The sequence below is a fragment of the Nicotiana tomentosiformis genome, chromosome 2, assembly GCF_000390325.3.
Source record: "Nicotiana tomentosiformis chromosome 2, ASM39032v3, whole genome shotgun sequence".
In the NCBI taxonomy this organism is placed as follows: domain Eukaryota; kingdom Viridiplantae; phylum Streptophyta; class Magnoliopsida; order Solanales; family Solanaceae; genus Nicotiana; species Nicotiana tomentosiformis.
In genome coordinates this window covers 45,348,289-45,365,064 of record NC_090813.1, presented here as the reverse complement: position 1 = coordinate 45,365,064, position 16,776 = coordinate 45,348,289, and the positions used below count along the sequence as shown (strand labels likewise).

The 16,776-nt window shown below is 36.1% G+C and overlaps 2 protein-coding genes across 2 annotated transcripts; one reads left to right on the top strand and one right to left on the bottom strand.

Moving 5' to 3' along the window:
• Positions 1-2,499: 2,499 nt before the first annotated feature.
• LOC104105398 (small nuclear ribonucleoprotein SmD3b-like) lies at positions 2,500-8,957 on the bottom strand. Its single transcript, XM_009613688.4, has 5 exons — positions 8,512-8,957; positions 3,555-3,607; positions 3,415-3,481; positions 3,284-3,340; positions 2,500-2,807 (listed from the first exon to the last, which is right to left on the bottom strand). The coding sequence occupies exons 1-5, from the start codon at positions 8,668-8,670 to the stop codon at positions 2,742-2,744; spliced, it is 402 nt and encodes a 133-aa protein (XP_009611983.1). The 5' UTR covers positions 8,671-8,957; the 3' UTR covers positions 2,500-2,741.
• Positions 8,958-10,539: 1,582 nt separating this feature from the next.
• LOC104105397 (peptide methionine sulfoxide reductase A5) lies at positions 10,540-15,809 on the top strand. Its single transcript, XM_009613686.4, has 4 exons — positions 10,540-11,042; positions 12,737-12,849; positions 12,939-13,083; positions 15,287-15,809. Exons 1-4 carry the CDS (start codon positions 10,746-10,748, stop codon positions 15,482-15,484), a joined length of 753 nt encoding a protein of 250 aa, XP_009611981.1. The 5' UTR covers positions 10,540-10,745; the 3' UTR covers positions 15,485-15,809.
• Positions 15,810-16,776: the final 967 nt, after the last annotated feature.

Genomic DNA, 16,776 nt, shown 5'->3' with positions numbered 1-16,776 from the left:
GACATATAAACCAGAGGAAGTATTTATAGGTTTTTTAAATTTATTTTTGAAAAAGGATGTGTATTTTTGGATCTAGCCTTGAAAACTTTTGGTTTTTTGGGAACACAAACTTTCTGTTATGTATTATTTTTCTGAAGAAACAACATTTGTTGTTTTTTCCTCGTCCTATCCTGGACGGAAATATATGCTATGTTTTTCTTTTTCATTTCTTCCCTTTTTTAAAATAAAATTTGGAGGCTGCATTTTGTCTAGGTTTATGATTTGGAATTATGGAATTTATGAAAAGAAGTGCATTGTAGTTTGTAAAGGCACCGCCACCAGATGAGGAAAATAGCAGTGGTACTGATCAAAGAGCTAAAATTGATTGATTTTAGTCCACAATCTAAAAAGGACATTTTTTTCTCATAGCAATGGTGACTTTGTCAAAACAATACTTGAGACACCATTTAGAGTCGGTGTCCCAATATGTACCTACCTAAACACGCATTCATGTTCTACTGGGGCATTCATCTGATGCAATCTTGAGTATATTTCAAGATTGGTAAGCATTTTTATGCCCTGTGAGGAGACTTTTCGAGCAATTGGAAATTGATATTTCCATGAAAAAAGTAAAAAAAATGCACACATGAATGCAAAAACGCAGGACAGATTCAGTACCATCGTACTAATAATAGTAGTCAATTTTCAATCGACATAGTTGGTTAGCATTTAATATGGGGACATCAATGATTCATTTAACAATGAATCACAATTCACAAGTCATGGCTTAACAACCATAGAAAAGTCTGATTTTTTTGCAAGATAAAGCATAAGTTCATGGACCCTTTTTTCCAGTTTGTTTTTAGACTGGAGAAGAAAAGACTCCAAAAGAGGTGTTCAAAGTATTCTCAGACATGCATTAATGGTCCATAGGATTTTGTTTATGGCTGAGACTGTTCAAGCTTGACTATACATTCGTTACTAGTCTCTATCCCAGTTTACATATTCTTTAAAGAGGAAAAAAAGAACAGATTGAGCCTCAGAATCACTGGTTCACGACTGTCTACTCTTGTTCAAATTATGTAATCTCTTTTCCTCATCCAATTGGCAGCCAATTTACAAAGACCTGTCCAGATTTTTTCCTCATCCCATTGGGCCTAATCAAACTCCCTGCTCCGCCCGCATCCTCAAAACTTTAGTAACATTTGTTCCCTTTATTCCATCATTAAGCTAATGAAACGGGGAGTTCAGGGAAATAAAATTAGGAGATAATATGACATTTTTAATGAAAGTAGTATCTATTATTGCACCGAGTACTTGGTCTCCCACCAACACATATACATAACTCTACCACCAAAGCTTACGTGGTAAAAAAGAAAATTGCTTAGCGTGTTTTTACTATACTGGATTTAAAGACTGATCTCCCAATCAGTGGCGGAGACAGGATTTTCGCTAAGGTAGTTCAAAAAGAAAAAAGTTAATAAAAATTATAACTAGTGGGAATTGAACCAATGACCTTACAAAGGTTTTTAATCCTCTCGATCACTAAGCTATGCCAAGGGGATTTAAAACATAATATATAAAAGTAAAAAATAAATTTTGCCTTATATATGCAGTATAATTTTCCAGCGAAGGAGATTTGGGTAAACACCTCCCGGCTACCGCCCCTAAATCCGCCCCTGCTCCCAATATCATTGATCCTAAGACACCCTTATATAAAGAAATATGACCATACATGAACAATGGCACAGCAGCTATATCATAATAAGTTGACAATTCTAGAATAACCTCCTTCAACCTTACTAATATATTATATTAGTCTTCAAATCACGTCTTCTTTTACTGCTCAAAGTATATTTCAAATTATCAAAACTAGTTCTACACAGTACTTTAGAAATGTCGAATTCTATTTTCCTAATCAAACTGGTAAAACCAAATTTATAAACATTTGAAATTGTGAAATGTGCTTCGTGAGTTTTGGCGTATAACTAGCTGTTTTGTCCGTTCAATTATAAACTTCTCACTACTTATGGTTTTAGTACTTGTAAACCCCTTTCAAAAAGTACAAACATACCTAGGTCACTCACTTATTCTCCTCCAACTAGATAGCATGCTGCTCTATAATCTAGGATACATGACCAAATAACAAAGTAAATTGTTAAGCCTCCTTGCCACTGTAAACAAAGAGCAGAAACTCCTGATCCAGAACTCGAATTCCAGATGTAATGATCACTAGTAACACAAATACCTCATCCTAGAAAAGAAAAAGAAAAAGCAGTTTTTTTATCAGTAGAAGGTTAGAAGGAAAAAGGGGGAAAAAAGGCACTTTCAACATTCTGATTCTATTAGGTCCATCAAAGCCAAAAGGTATAGTTGGGTTGAAAAGAGATCCTCTGGCGCGTCACAAAAAGAACTGGAAGAAAACTTGTCTTCCAAAATAAACTGTTTCTTTTATGAGCTCAAGAAAGCCCACATCCAGCACTAAAGACAGGCCTAATGACATACTTGGGGCACACAGAGTGGTGGTAAAGAACTGGAGTAATCCATATTACTTAAACACAGGTGAAGTACAAGCACATAGCGGCAATCTGAATAGCACTCGTATTCCAGCCTTCCAAAGTAATGTAAAAAGCAAGTTACAAAGTAGACCGAATGTGACTCAGACAACTAGACTAACGACCAACCTTAAGAAACTACTTGAACATTCTTACGCTGAATTTACGATCGCAAAAACAGAAGAAACAAAATCCCACAACACACGATTATCTTCTTACAGGTGGCACAACACCTCGACCAGGTGCTGCTCCGCGACCACCAGCAGCTTGAGCCTGCAAGCAAGATGTTTATAATCAGGAGTATTTCTCCGCTAGAAAAATTGCAAAACTTGTTCGCTTAATTACGATTAATTCCTTATATACCGTTTACACTTCCCAATTAACACCCCCCCCCCTACCCTGAAACAAGAGAGCTAAATATTTATGCTCCTTGGAAAGAATCCTAGTTTTCAACTCACAGGGAAGCTCTAGGCACTACAGTTAAAATTAACGTCCCCTATAAGTAGCAAAAAATTCATAAATGGAGAGATACAGGATAGGTAAACGATCAGCCACTCAGCCCGACACCTTTCTTAAACTTCAGCTACCCCTCCCCTCCCATTCTCTAAACCAAAAATGGAGTTTATCAACATTTTGCAAGTTAACTGCAATAAACCTTAGGTCTATAAGTATCAGCATGAGGTGAATTTAGAAGTTGATTTCAAACACAAAAGTGCAAGTAAAAGCAGTAAAACATAAGCAGCACTCACTTTAGCTCGCATAGCAATAGCACGTCCCCGACCAACACCAAGTGATGTACCTTTGCCCTTCAAATATGAAAATAAACATAAGCAAAGGTCTTGAGAGAACAGCAATAATTAAGGACAAGGAAGGAAAAAACCTTGATTCTTGCTTCTAGCCGCTTGAACATGGGAGCATTCTTAAGCATATCAGGAATTATCATGAATCTGGTGGAAATTAAAGTTCAGTAATGATCTTACCAACAATAGCACAGTATACACAAAAGAGTTAACCATGTACCTGACTTTGCTGCCTCTAATAAAAACGTGCTCTAGTTGTGACACCCTTCCATCCTGCAGTGATCAATATTACCAATGTAAAAAGAGCCTTAGATTCTAACTAATCCAATTTCTCACTTATTTCATCAGTAGAGTCACCAAAATATGCTTAGATGTGTCATTGTTAGTATTACATAAAATTTCAGTTGGTGTAAAATTTAAGATAGTTTCGTTTGCTTTATTTCATTTCCATATATAAATTTGTCTCTTGATGCATATTCTTTTCAGGAACAATGTGTTTCTTTTTTCTTTTACTAAAGAAAAGACGTTTTTAAAAAAAACAAGGATAGGTGCAGCAGTAGATCCTACTCGATTTTTTCCTTCTTTACATAATGTATTGGCGATACTGCATATACCTCCCCAAGCAAAAGAAAAAATGGTGAGACACCAAAAGCAGGCATATAGTCTAAGAAAATATGTGAGTTCATTAAAAATATAAGACTGGCAAAATGCTATAAACTCTAAATCTCTACTGGTCCTTCTACTATTGGCATTTTGATATAGCATAAGAAAGCCCAAAACTTGGAAGATAACAGCTTGCTCAATTGGAAACATTTCCTTCCTCCATTCTTTAGACAGTTGAGGTCCTTTTCCAAATCTCTAGTTTTTCAACTTCTCATTACTTACTTTTTGGGGGGGGAATGTAGTCCAACACTAGAAATGGAAAGTCATTTCTCTATGATCTGGAACTAGCACCAGCATTAACATGAAGCAGATTTCTGAAGACAATGAAAAGATCGAAATAACCCATGAAAGCGATTGAGAACCACCTACTTAATAAAAAAAAAAGGTGATTGAAAAAAACCTAGTTTGCAAAAAAAATCAGACACTAGTCTACCAAACTTAGTTTTTCTAGAGCTATGATGATTTTTTGGAAGGCCCAGTAAAGATGTTGGGACTTGAGACTCACTGTCAGTCAAGAGAAAAAAGCAAAAAGATAATTCATTTTCAATTGGAAGAAATTCCATGAAGTACTTCATTTTCCATTGAAAGGAAAGACAGAGAGAAAGGTTTATAAAACTGGTTGGTCATTCTACCTGTGAGTGGGGCCTCAAAATGGGTTTCATGGCAGGGAAAATCAGATTCTTCCATTATCAATTTTTGAGATACCTAATTGTGCCAATTTCTCTAGTTGAAGATATGACTTTTATGTATGTCAGTAACTCGGATCTATTGAACGATGTCCTCAGGCCCTTCTCCTAACGATGGGAAACAGAGAGAGGTACAGAAACAAGCTAGATAGGATATATGTTATTCCCACTATCTCGTTAATGAACAGTAAAGCCTTTGTTCTCATAATTAGGAGAAGCAAGGACAACACCCATTGGCTTTTTTGCACATGGGCTTTGTCTTGAGGAATCACAAATATACCCCACCCCACCCCACCCCACCCCCCACCCCTGCAAGAATTGTCAACAAAGTTCCCCCATTTTGTATCATGGAATGAGGCTTTCTGCAGTCCCCTTTCCTGCCGAAGAAAAGGAAAAGGAGGAAACTCTTGGTAACTGAAACTTTAAAAACTTCCCTTTCTTTATGCTATCTACATTCTACAGACTGCACTTAACAATATGGCTAACTGCAAGCTGTTGGCATTCAAAATTATATTCAAGTGCGACTTCTGCAAAACCGGTAACTTTTTTCCTATCCTGGTAGCTTTAAAATGCCAGTAACAGTATTTCTTACTACAAAGGGTAAGAGAAAGGCTTTAGACAAAATAAATCACACTAGAAAGAACATAGGGGCCAAGTTCATAACAGCACAACCACATAAAAAATACCCAATATACCAACGATAAGGGTAATAACTAATACATTTCTGACTTTCTCTAAATCGTTTATGACATGAAATATCCATGGGAAAACTTATCTTTAAAACTTAATCTCATCTACCGAACCGATATTTCTACCTCTGTTTTAAAAGGCAGGCGTACCAAAAACGCCCTGGGGCGATGGAGTGGAGCAAAAGTCTCAAGGGGCATACGCCCGGGCATTCGGGGCGCGTTTTTTTAGTAAGGAATAAGCCCTAGCGACTTTTTCAAATTAAAACAAAATTTGCTGAATTAGTCCTTCATATAATACCCAAATTCTCAAAAGTCAGTTTGGTAATTACTCAAAAGGTTTAAAAAGGAATTCAAAAGTATTAAATTTAAAAGTAAAGACCTTTTTTATTGATTTAAGCTCTAATTCATGGTTTTCCCAATTTTTTATCTTGTCCGCTAGTCTACTAATATCTTCCAAAAGCAACGAATATTTAATTTTTTTTACAAATACAAAGAGAACTACATTTTTCTTCATAGCAGCAAATTCAAAGTTCAAATTGCAGGTTAATCATCCTTTTTGTTCCTCTATATAGAAAACTTTATTCTTTTAGACTCAAATTACTTGTGCTTGTAAGTAACGTATAATAGATTGTTTTGATTAGTTTTTTGTGGGGATGGAGCATATATATATATATAAAGTTTTCTTCAATTTTTATGCAATTTTACCTGTTTATAAATATTAACTGTCATTATATTATTTATAAAATATTAAAAATTAAATACCTATGGGGCTTACGCCCCGCTGAAGCATATGTAAAACGCCCCGGCTTACGCCCACGCCTTTTAAAACACTGATTTCTACTACCTAACAACTAATAATTTCTGATTAAAACTTCTTTTGAATGTCAATTTTTATAGAGATTCCTGTCTTGTTTGATCAATTTGCATAAACTTGTCTCAATTTGCATCAGACTACTTTTTCTAGATCAAAATAAGTCTTATGTATGTTGTTCTTGACATTGATACTTGATATGAAACTGAGATTTAGAAAGCATGTCCATAGATGCTCATATGAGTTATATGCTCGAGTCTCTTAGAAATCATGACTACAAGTCTCAATATATTTCCTTTGAATATGCTTTAGGTTACTTTCTGGCTAGTTTGATCAATCTAAAGGAGTATAAGATCTTGTGCTACTTGCTTCCTCTGTGCTATTGGGCTATGTTGCGACTCTTCGATTTTGGTGCCGCACCCGTCTCGACACGGAACGGGAGCGGGTGCGGGATACGTCCCGGATTCGGTCAACAAACTTAGGACACTTTGACCTGAGTCTATCGAAAAATTTGGGGGAAATTGAGATTTTGATTTCTCAAAATTAAAAATAAAATAGATTTAAGACATGAGAAATGGCATACCTTCAATATTGTAGTATTTTTGTCTCATGTTTTCTACTTTGTGTTCTAGAAAAACCAAGAATTCAAGGGTCGTGTTCTGAGTTCGGACTTCTAGTACACAATAGCAGCAATATAGTTGGAGAATTAGTGGAAGGCCTTGAATGGCTTTCTTTTTCTCTTTATAGCTCTATTTTTTATAATTTTGAATTTTTTTTAGCCGAATCCCCGCACCCGTATACATACCTGAATCCGCACCCCCGAGTCTTAAAATTTAGATTTTGCCGAATCTGACACTCGGATCCTTGCCCTTATCGGATGCCCGCACCCGAATCCGAGCAACTTAGCTATTGGGTAATTTTTATAACAAATAAGGAGGCTAATCAGTCTTTACATCCCTATAACTGATGCATTTTCTCCTAATTAGAAACGATATCTCTAAGCCTAACATGTATGCTTTTCAAGGCTGAGATGTGATAAAAGTAACTCAAAAGCATTGGTTTTAAGAGCGAAAAGCGTAAAAAAGCGGCAAGGTCCATGGTGCTTGAAGCAAAACGAAATAAGTGAAACGCACAATTTACGAAAGATAAGAAAATACCGTGTAACCAAATTTCAACTAAAAAAACTAATTTCAATAATGTTGATGTTACGCACCCAAGGGCGTAGCCTAGTGGTCAATAAAGTGGGTGGAGAACCATGAGGTCTCAGGTTCAAACCTCAGCGAAGACAAAAAACACTAGGTTATTTCTTCCCATCTGTCCAAGATTTGATGGATAGAGTTACCTGGTACCTATTGCTGGTGGGAGGTAGCAGGTATCTCGTGGAATTAGTCGAGATGCACGCAAGCTGGCTCAGACACCACGGTTATCAAAAAAAATGTTGATGTTAAACCAAATCCTCAAAGTTGAGATTCAAGGCATTGACCACTTCTCGTTGATATCACTTTGCGCACCATTGTGTGGAACGCACACCTGAAGCGTATAGCAACGTCCATGAAGCGATAACCCCTTGTTTTGCATCGCTTCATTGCTTTAAGCGGTGAAGCAATGACTTCTAATAATGCAGCCCAAAAGGTACAATTCTCAAGCTAAACATAAGTGTTCTTCTGTGATAAAAGTAGGCTTGCTTACTAGACAGGATAAAAATGGGCTTGTTATTTACTGCTTAAAGGAAAAGATTGGATATGATCATAAAGGCCATAAATTCGAAATTAAAAGTCAAAATATGATATATCTCAGAGCAATTAACAAGATATTCGTACTAAACCCCTGAAATTAGAGAAATTTAATCGCAGACTAGAAATGCCTAACCAAAATAGTAAGACCCCAAGAACAACCTCAAAGAAATCAAGCTACTCATATGATCGAGAACTTCCTACTTCGGGCAATGTGAATAAGTATAACTTCTACTATCTTAACAGGGCAAGCGACACTCAACTGGTAAAGTAGGAAACAAGTGGTAAGTGGCTAAAACATACATAGAAATAAGAACATGTCATTCTGTGTACCACTTTTCCACTGTGAAAGTTAAACAAATCACCGCTACTGTCACCCTAATTATCGCACAGATAATTAGCTTGTTTGGAAATTACTGCACTGTGCAATAGAATATCGGGAAGACAAGTAAAAACGAGAGTAAGATCCAATATCACAAGCAGTCAAGAGAAAATATCTAGGGTTTAGGATTTAAGAAACAGCAAAGAAAGCACAGATAATAACGCTTTGACAAAATCAGGAAAATCACAACAACAAAAAAAGTTGTAAGCATACTTTAGCAGTGTAAGTGATGCTCTCGAGTTGGCAATTCCAGTTGTCCTCGCACTCCACCATACTTCCTCTGTACACCTCTCCACTCTTCATCTCTACCGTCACTATATGCCCCGTCGCTTCGTGTAGAAGCTTTACCGGTATGCCCAAGCTTCGACTCATGGCTGATTTCTCCCTCTTTCCTTACCTCTGCCAAAACCTAATGTTGCTGCTGGCTAGCGGATGTGCAGCTTCTCCCAATGTGACACTGTGCTAAACAAAATTAAAACAATATGAGTCCCGCTATTCGAGAACTTAGGGCAAATTATCGCCGGTGCTCGACCAATGGATCAAATTTGATCCGACGGTTCTTGTTTACCCGTGTTACATGTAGGCTCTTTTTCTTTTTTAATTCTTTTTTTTTTCCTTTTTTCTTGGGGAGCTCTCATCTGGAAATTTGATGATATTTTACAATTGAGTCTCTCAAACTTCCCAATTATGTATATTGATGTCTACACTTCAAAATGTCTTTTTTTCTTTTTCCATTATATTGTTATAAAAAATTTGTGACTTGACATTAAATGAATTAAAAAAAATTGAAAATGTGAGCCTTAATATGGGAAATACATGTGATTCCAAACTTTTAACTTTTTAAAATGTAAGAGAGAACAATCAAGATATGAAACAGAAAATACTTCGTAATTTTTTTTAATGAAATACGATAGAAAGCTTTTTTCAGAACTCTATGCTTTAAATTATTGGTTTTCATTTGTTAACAAAAAATTTGATTCACATTCATGCAAAAAAGTTTGAAAATTGAAAGGCTAAATAGAAACTTATTCTTGCCGCTTTCCCTCATGTTGTTGGAAGGCATTCCATTCTTCACGTAACTTTAGTGAACCTATAGATGGATATCTTACGGAGCCCGTAAACTCCCGATTTAGACATGAAAATAGGCCATTCCGGACCTTTTACTCATGGAACGAGAAGACCGATGCCCAATCTTTGGCACATTTAGATCAGAATCGGTGGAAACTAACTCGGTCTGCGCGTCTACCGGGATACCATATGAAATTTTTTATTTATGATATAAGGAGTGCACGAAACTTCATAAAGAGTCTGACACGCTCCTAGGGTATCATAATCCCCTTTTTTCATCGAAAAACAAGGTCAAGATCAAATATTCGTAAAAACATGATTTTATTGAATCGTAAAAAAATCAAATAGGTGCATTTAGTATAAACAAAACATAAAATATAATGGTAATAATTATGAAATATTTAAATGGACACTAGAAGTTACATTATTCACTTATATATGCTTTTATCCACAGGGAATACGAATTAATTTTACTATAACATAAGCGAAAATGTTGACAATACAAAAATTGAAATATAACTCACATTTATCCAGAAAAATAACTCAAGAGAATACCTCACAATTTCTATCAAGTTTCTAAATTTATGTTTAACACTCTCTAAACTCATTATGCTTGTCGAGAACTATCTTTATTTTTCACTAACATGTACCATCTATCTTATTTCCATTCAATGACAAAAAGACTAATAGTAAATAGCTATCTATAGGGATTATTATTCACCAACACCAAGTTGACACCTTGATCAATTTGGTATGGTGAATTTGGATTACACCAACTTATAAGCCTACTGATCTAAGTTTTTGCAAACCACAAAAATGTAATTATGTTGTAAATCAACTTACTAGAGCAAGTTGTTGCCAATTCATTCTAAGCAAATAATTTGCAAACCAATGTTCTCAAAGTCATAATCAAGTTCCAACCAACCTTCTCTAACATCAAGTCGTAACCTAACTTACTCCCAATTATAATCAAGGTTCACTATAACTACTCTAACTTGCAAAAGAGTTCACCACCACATTATATGCTAAATTTAAATAGAAAAAATTTAAGATATTTTTCCAACTAATATTTTTACTCAAAGAAGAAAATTTTGGCGCCAAGTTGTCAAAATGATACTCCAAGAAAACTTTGAAAATGTACATAATAACTTTACTGTCCTAAATGCCGTAAGTAGGAAACATTTTATAAAAATAATTTAAAGAGCGATAATTTGTCTCCTAAAAAAAAGAGAGAATTGGGAATTAGGAAATTACCGAAAAGCAAACGAGACAGGCGAGCTGGCAATTCCAGGGATGAGCGAGTGAAAACTACACCGCCTCGGAAAGATTTAACCGGAAAGTGGGCGTAACCGTCCCGGCTTTCCCCTGTCTGTGTTCAAATGAAAGTCGATAAGAGCAATTCCTCCTTTTTATCCCCACTTCTTTGTATAACAATCATTCTATTGGCATTGAATCCAGTTGTGAGCATCAGATTCCCAGATCGGATCCCTGAGGTTCCAAAGGATCCTTCTAATCAGCCATTGCAAACAGCAGTTTTCGCTCTTGGAAGCTTCTGGAGGTCGGAAGCTGCATTTGGCTGCCTCAACGGCGTCGTTAGAACCTCCGTCGGTTATGCTGGTGGTTCTAAACCCAATCCTGAGTACAGAAGTTTGGGCGATCACGCTGAATGTGTTCAGGTATTTGTTCATATTTATGCCTTAATCACTTGTATAAGAAATTACTCCAATCTAATGTAATCACCACAATTTTTATGGCTTCTTCTGCGATCTGATGGATTTTTTTTTGATATGTTGATTACATTGTAAAAAGTAAAATTAGATAGTTAAAATTAGGATCTGTGTATACCAAACGAGTTCCTTGTATCTTCATAATGTACATGAATAGTTAATTTCCTGCAGAAGAAAGTACTACGGGAGCATTCAGGTTTATAAAAAATAGGATATAGGAAAGTGGAGCTGTAAGTGATTATGTATATGATTATTAATGCCTAGTTAACAGTGAAGAAACAATTAGGTTGTAGGGAATACACACTTTTTGTGGTTATACAACAAATTATGCCAAAGAAAGGAGCAACTTGATCAAAATCAAATTGCAAAGGCGTACATGAAGGACTAAAATGGGGACAGCTTGGGTTACACTTTTTATAAAACATTAGGAGTGACATTAGCTGAGGTGGGGGAAAGTCCTTGTGGGATTTACTTAAATCAGTGAAGATTACCTCCGATCAGGGTGTATGCAATGCAAATAATGTGTTAGATGAGTCAGCTAATACCTTTCTTACTCATCTTTATTGTCTGGCTGAGTTAACACCAGCTTTATGCAACTAATTTCCGAATACATTTGGTCCTGTTCGAACTATTTGCTCATGGATATCACGTCGCTATCCCTTCTTTTATGTATAGGTGTTTCACGGACTTGCATTAATTGTTTAGTAAAAATAAGGTATTGGTCACCATAGAGCTAGTAACCAAATGTTTCACTTGCAGCAGTGGTTAGTGGTATTTCTAGAAGCAATATATTATTTCATCTTTCAGACTGCGATGGGTGTAACTTTTAGAATATTTTTCTTCTCTGTCATCCATAGGCGGTGGTGGAAATAAGGAACTATTTGGCTCTGTTCCTTTTCCCATATGCTAATGGAGCATAGTCTTTCGCGTCTATTCTTCTTCTTGTGTACTTCAGTGGTCTCTACTTAATTGTCATATTGTACAATAACGAATTCGCACGCTATTGTAATTTGTAGTTGCAACTTGCAACCCTTTTGTGTCCCCGTTTGGTATCAGTATGCGAGGGTTATGTTGGAGCTAGTGTTTTCTAGTATTTTATATGTCGAAGCTAATTTGCTCAGCATGGGGTGGTGAAAAATATGAGGGACCCATATATGGAAACATGCTAGCATATCTTACAGACATCTAGCATACCAAACTGACCGAATACGAAGGTATAGAGTAAATTTTTTGTCAAAGTTCTTTATTTGAAATTCCCCTGTTTCCGTCCATGTTATTGTTATAGAAGATATGAATGATCCTTTTGTGCATTTCAGATTTGATATATAAATGTTTTATGTTTTGCTGTTATCTGTAATTGTTGGAACCCACTTCTTTGAATTTTGTAGATAATAGTTGATATTTTACGCCTTTCATTTTGTTGACATGGTATTCTTGCCTGTTTTAGGTTCTGAATGAGTTTTATGTCCTTTATCAAGCCTATCTGAAAATGTTCTGTGGTTTGTTCCGGATTTGTTTCAAATAAACTGCTGATAGGTTGAGTTGCATTTGAATTTTGCTTACCTAGAAATTTACATTTAAAATAACTAAATATTTCATTTATCTCAATGATTTCAACTTGTTTAATAGTTTGTATCCTGTAGGTCGAATATGATCCCGAAGTAATTGGTTTCAGACAACTATTGGAGGTCTTCTGGTCTAATCACGATTCTAGGCAAGTCTTTGGGCAAGGTCCTGATGTGGGTAACCAGTACAGGTAGGATCCTTGACTTCAACCTGGGTTCCCTTTACTTCAGACTGATTACAAGCATATGAATAGCAAAGTTATGAATTTGCCTAGTGTAGGTCTATTATTTTCACAAGCGGCACTGAGGAGTCCAGATTGGCTGCTGTTAGCAAGGAAAGAGAACAATCAAAGTCAAAGAGCAGCATTGTAACCACTCAAATTCAACAGCTCGAAGCTTTTCATCCTGCTGAGCCTGAACATCAGGTCTAGTATCCATAACTACATTATGCTGAATAGCTGATACTAGATTATTGAAGCATAAGTGCATAGCTTGATGATTGTCATAAGGGGTGCAGTACTGACATTTCCTGTCGTATTGATTCTTACACCGACAAAATTTACAGAGTTGATATTAGTTGAGGGCACGATAAAGAAAATGAAAACCATATGTGGTTTATATCAAAGAAACCACGATGATGGGGGTGTGTTGAGATGTAAAATAATTAAGTAATAAAAGTGCATTTTCTCTAACAGCTAAAACTTTAACATAAGATAGTCACACAATTCAACATGTTATTAGAGCAGCCAAGAGGTCTTCGGTTCAAATCTCACCCGCCCGAAAATTTAAAGAAAGAACAACATTTCGACGTATTTGACTCGTAAAAAAGAATCAGACTCACACGTGAGGGGGAGTGTTGAGACGTAATATAATAAGTAGTAATTAACTATATCTTACCTCTGTTGTTTTAATTTATTACTTCACAAAAAAAGTAATTAAAAGTGTGCTCTCTAACAACTTAAGCTTTAAGACAAGATGATCACGCACATCAACAGCGTGACAGAAGTCCAGTGTTATCAAAGACGAAAAGCGCAAAAAAACTCTATGGCCCGTTGGGGCTTTAAGCGCAAAGCGCAAATAAAGCGTGGGCTTTAATGAAAGAAGGCGCAATTGGAGAAAAAGTAAAAATATGTATATGCAGTCCAAAACCAATAATTATAAGCATGAATAACAAATATATGGACAAAAAAATTGAAAAACAATTACGATAAAGTGAAATATCAATTGTTCAGTGTCGCATTTTCATGATTACACTCATTGGCTAGGAAAAGCATGCCTTAGAGTCTTGATGCGACACTGAAGTGCCCGCAAAGCGAGGCGAAGCGCTCTACATGTTTCCAGCTTAAGCGCGCCTTTAACAAAACTGGGCAGAACCAGTTTCTCATAGTATATGAGGTAATAAGTGGGTTGGATGGGCTTCTGTTGGCTCCATAGGGCAGCGTGTGGACTTAGATCAAGTGATAGAAGATTAGTGATGATGATTGAGGAGATGCCGTCGAGCAATCTCTCTCTCGTCAGTTCAGATGCTAAGGAGAAGACTTCAATCGGTTATTTCTGGAGTACATAAGGATTGTAAAATGAATGCATAGTCTCCTTTCCTTTAGGAAGAATTACAAAAGGTAAGCAGGGAAGAAAAACGTCTGCACAGGATCCTAATGCTACTAGATTTGCAAAAGCATTGAAACTATATTGGATGACTTCATAGAATTCATGACAAGCAGAATGTTATTAGCCCTTATCGTCGGCAAGCTTTATATGGAGGAAATGCAGGTTGACATGATATTATATCTGGTATTGGAGGAAAATTCCCCTACTACTAAAGAGACTTACTATGTGCTGCTTTGGGTCAGTGCCTTGTACTTCTTGTCAGCGGGATTGAGAAGGGATAAGCCCCTTTCAGATTTGAGAACATTTGATTATTACATATTGGCATAAAGATATGGTGAAAAGTTGTTGGAAGGATTTTTGGTCCAAGGACATCCAAGCTTCAGAAAGTGTGTAAATAAGAAATACCAGGTCCCATCGATAGTTGACTAGACTTTAGGGGATTCATTTTTTATATTTAACACCATCTTAATCGTAGTAAAATTATTTGATTTATAACAAAAAATTGGGTCAAATAAAATTCAGAGGGACATACACCAGTTGGCCTCTTCCGCTGCTCTTAGGTTACTTTTCTCTGTTGGCCCTAACCTCCTACTGCCCAAGGAATTTGGACTCCAACTTGCTTTATAAGTTGGAATAACAAAAAAACATAAGCGGGGTGGATATGTAGTGCATAGATTCTAAAAAATATTTATTTTCTGTGATTTCACTTTTAGGTAAAGCACTGCAGATGGGAAAACATATTTGTCTTTAATGAGGGGAATTTTGTTGTAAGAAACTGGGAAATGTGACGCTCGGAAAGAGTCCCTGTAAGACTAAAGAAGAACAAAAAATAAGTAGTTTCCCTGTTCTGTACCCCTTTGCTAAACATCCCCCCCTCCAAATCAGATTTTGGGAGATGCGCACGTGCTTCCATCTCTTTTTCCATGTTTGTGAAAACATTCGTCTTGTTAATCTGAATACCACTGCTATGATCTCTTGACGCACTTGATTGACAAATCCACTCACTGTCCATTTTTTCAGAAATTTGAGCTTAAGCGGAATCCATTCCTACTACAGTTGATGGGAAACTTGCTGGAGGAGGAGCTTGAGAGGTCAACACTTGCTGCAAAACTAAATGGCTATGCAGCAGAGCTCTGTCCATCAAGGATCCAAAAGCAAATTGATGCAAAGATCAATGATATTATTAAGAAAGGTTGGCCCATTCTCAGAGAAATATAGATATACATCTCAAAGTTATATGAGATCCTGCAGACCTTTGTTAAGTAAGAAAGAGGGAGTATTGTTTCCTTTGCCGAGGAAATGTCTTGTAGATCACAGATACCCTCTCATGCAGATTCTCCTACATTATGGAATACGGATAGCGAATAGCAAGCAGAGATCTTTTTGACGGAGATTAATCAAATTTGTTTGTATAATCAGAATGTTGAGGATATGTTGGTTGAACTAGACTGCACATTGTTGCCATGATGGGATTGTTGGACCTTAAAATCAGGTTGTTGTACGCATTTTTCTATTATTGAATCCTATATATGCTTCAGAACCATCTTATCAAGTTGTAGCAGTTGCAAATGCATAAACTAGTTTTTACAACGAGGCACCACATTGAGCTTATTCAAAAAAAAAAAAAATTGAAAAGTTTGACCAGCTTTCAGAGGGTTTAAGAATTAACAGAACAGACGTTGAATGTTCTTGTTATCGATATTAAACTGCGGACAAGTGAAAATAATCGTGCGGAAGTTAGAGTATATGGAAGTAGCACAAGAGACTACCTTAAGGGCGAGAGTTTAACAATGTTTCTACCCTACTGCAGGGAGTAAAAGCTTCTTTTTTTATACTCAAATGAGTGAGTCCAAGTAAAAGTGAAACTCACTCTGTCAAAATTAATCACTTTATTTTTATTTTTTTGAAATGGAGTGAATAGTTAAAATTTACTGTATAAAAGAGAAGCAGTAAAAGGTATTATTCAAAAAAAGCAAAAGTCAAAAGCAAATACGTGTTCCTGCAGTAACCAGTTTATTCCACTGAGAAGTGTATCTTTGTAAAAAGAACCTCAAAAGCCGAGCAGCCACTTCCTCTATAAATGTTTTACTTTACACACTATTTATTGTAAAATCAAGTGAAAATAGAGTCCGATCTGAAGAGGATCACCGGCGGTGAAGCATAAGGAGAAGTCAGAAATGTCGTCGTCCTCCTTCTCCTTACTGAATTTTAACATTTGGAGTTACCTTGCGTTCCTAGCTATTAGTTTCACGCTTGGTTGACTATAATTTGGACAATTCTTGCAAATATTCAGAGTTATCTTACAGTATATCTACCTACAAAAAAATGAATGTGTAACCTATACAGATTTTATATTTTTTAATTATTTTCATGATCACGTTATTTGAGAAACCGACCTTTAATTTGGTAAAACTTATTCATTGGCCTGGGATATTATTCACTTCATTATAACAATTAATGTTGCAGAGTAATTCTTTAGGCATCGGCGAAAATGAGATGCGATAATTTAC

Excerpts from the sequence above, each read along its gene's own strand:
- LOC104105398 (XM_009613688.4), bottom strand. The coding sequence starts at position 8,670 with ATGAGTCGAAGCTTGGGCATACCGGTAAAGCTTCTACACGAAGCGACG. Across the intron at positions 3,608-8,511 it reads GCATCACTTACACTGCTAAA|GATGGAAGGGTGTCACAACT; the intron begins GTATGCTTACAA and ends TGATCACTGCAG. Across the intron at positions 3,341-3,414 it reads GGCTAGAAGCAAGAATCAAG|GGCAAAGGTACATCACTTGG; the intron begins GTTTTTTCCTTC and ends TCATATTTGAAG.
- LOC104105397 (XM_009613686.4), top strand. The coding sequence starts at position 10,746 with ATGAAAGTCGATAAGAGCAATTCCTCCTTTTTATCCCCACTTCTTTGT. Across the intron at positions 11,043-12,736 it reads ATCACGCTGAATGTGTTCAG|GTCGAATATGATCCCGAAGT; the intron begins GTATTTGTTCAT and ends TGTATCCTGTAG. Across the intron at positions 13,084-15,286 it reads CTGCTGAGCCTGAACATCAG|AAATTTGAGCTTAAGCGGAA; the intron begins GTCTAGTATCCA and ends CCATTTTTTCAG.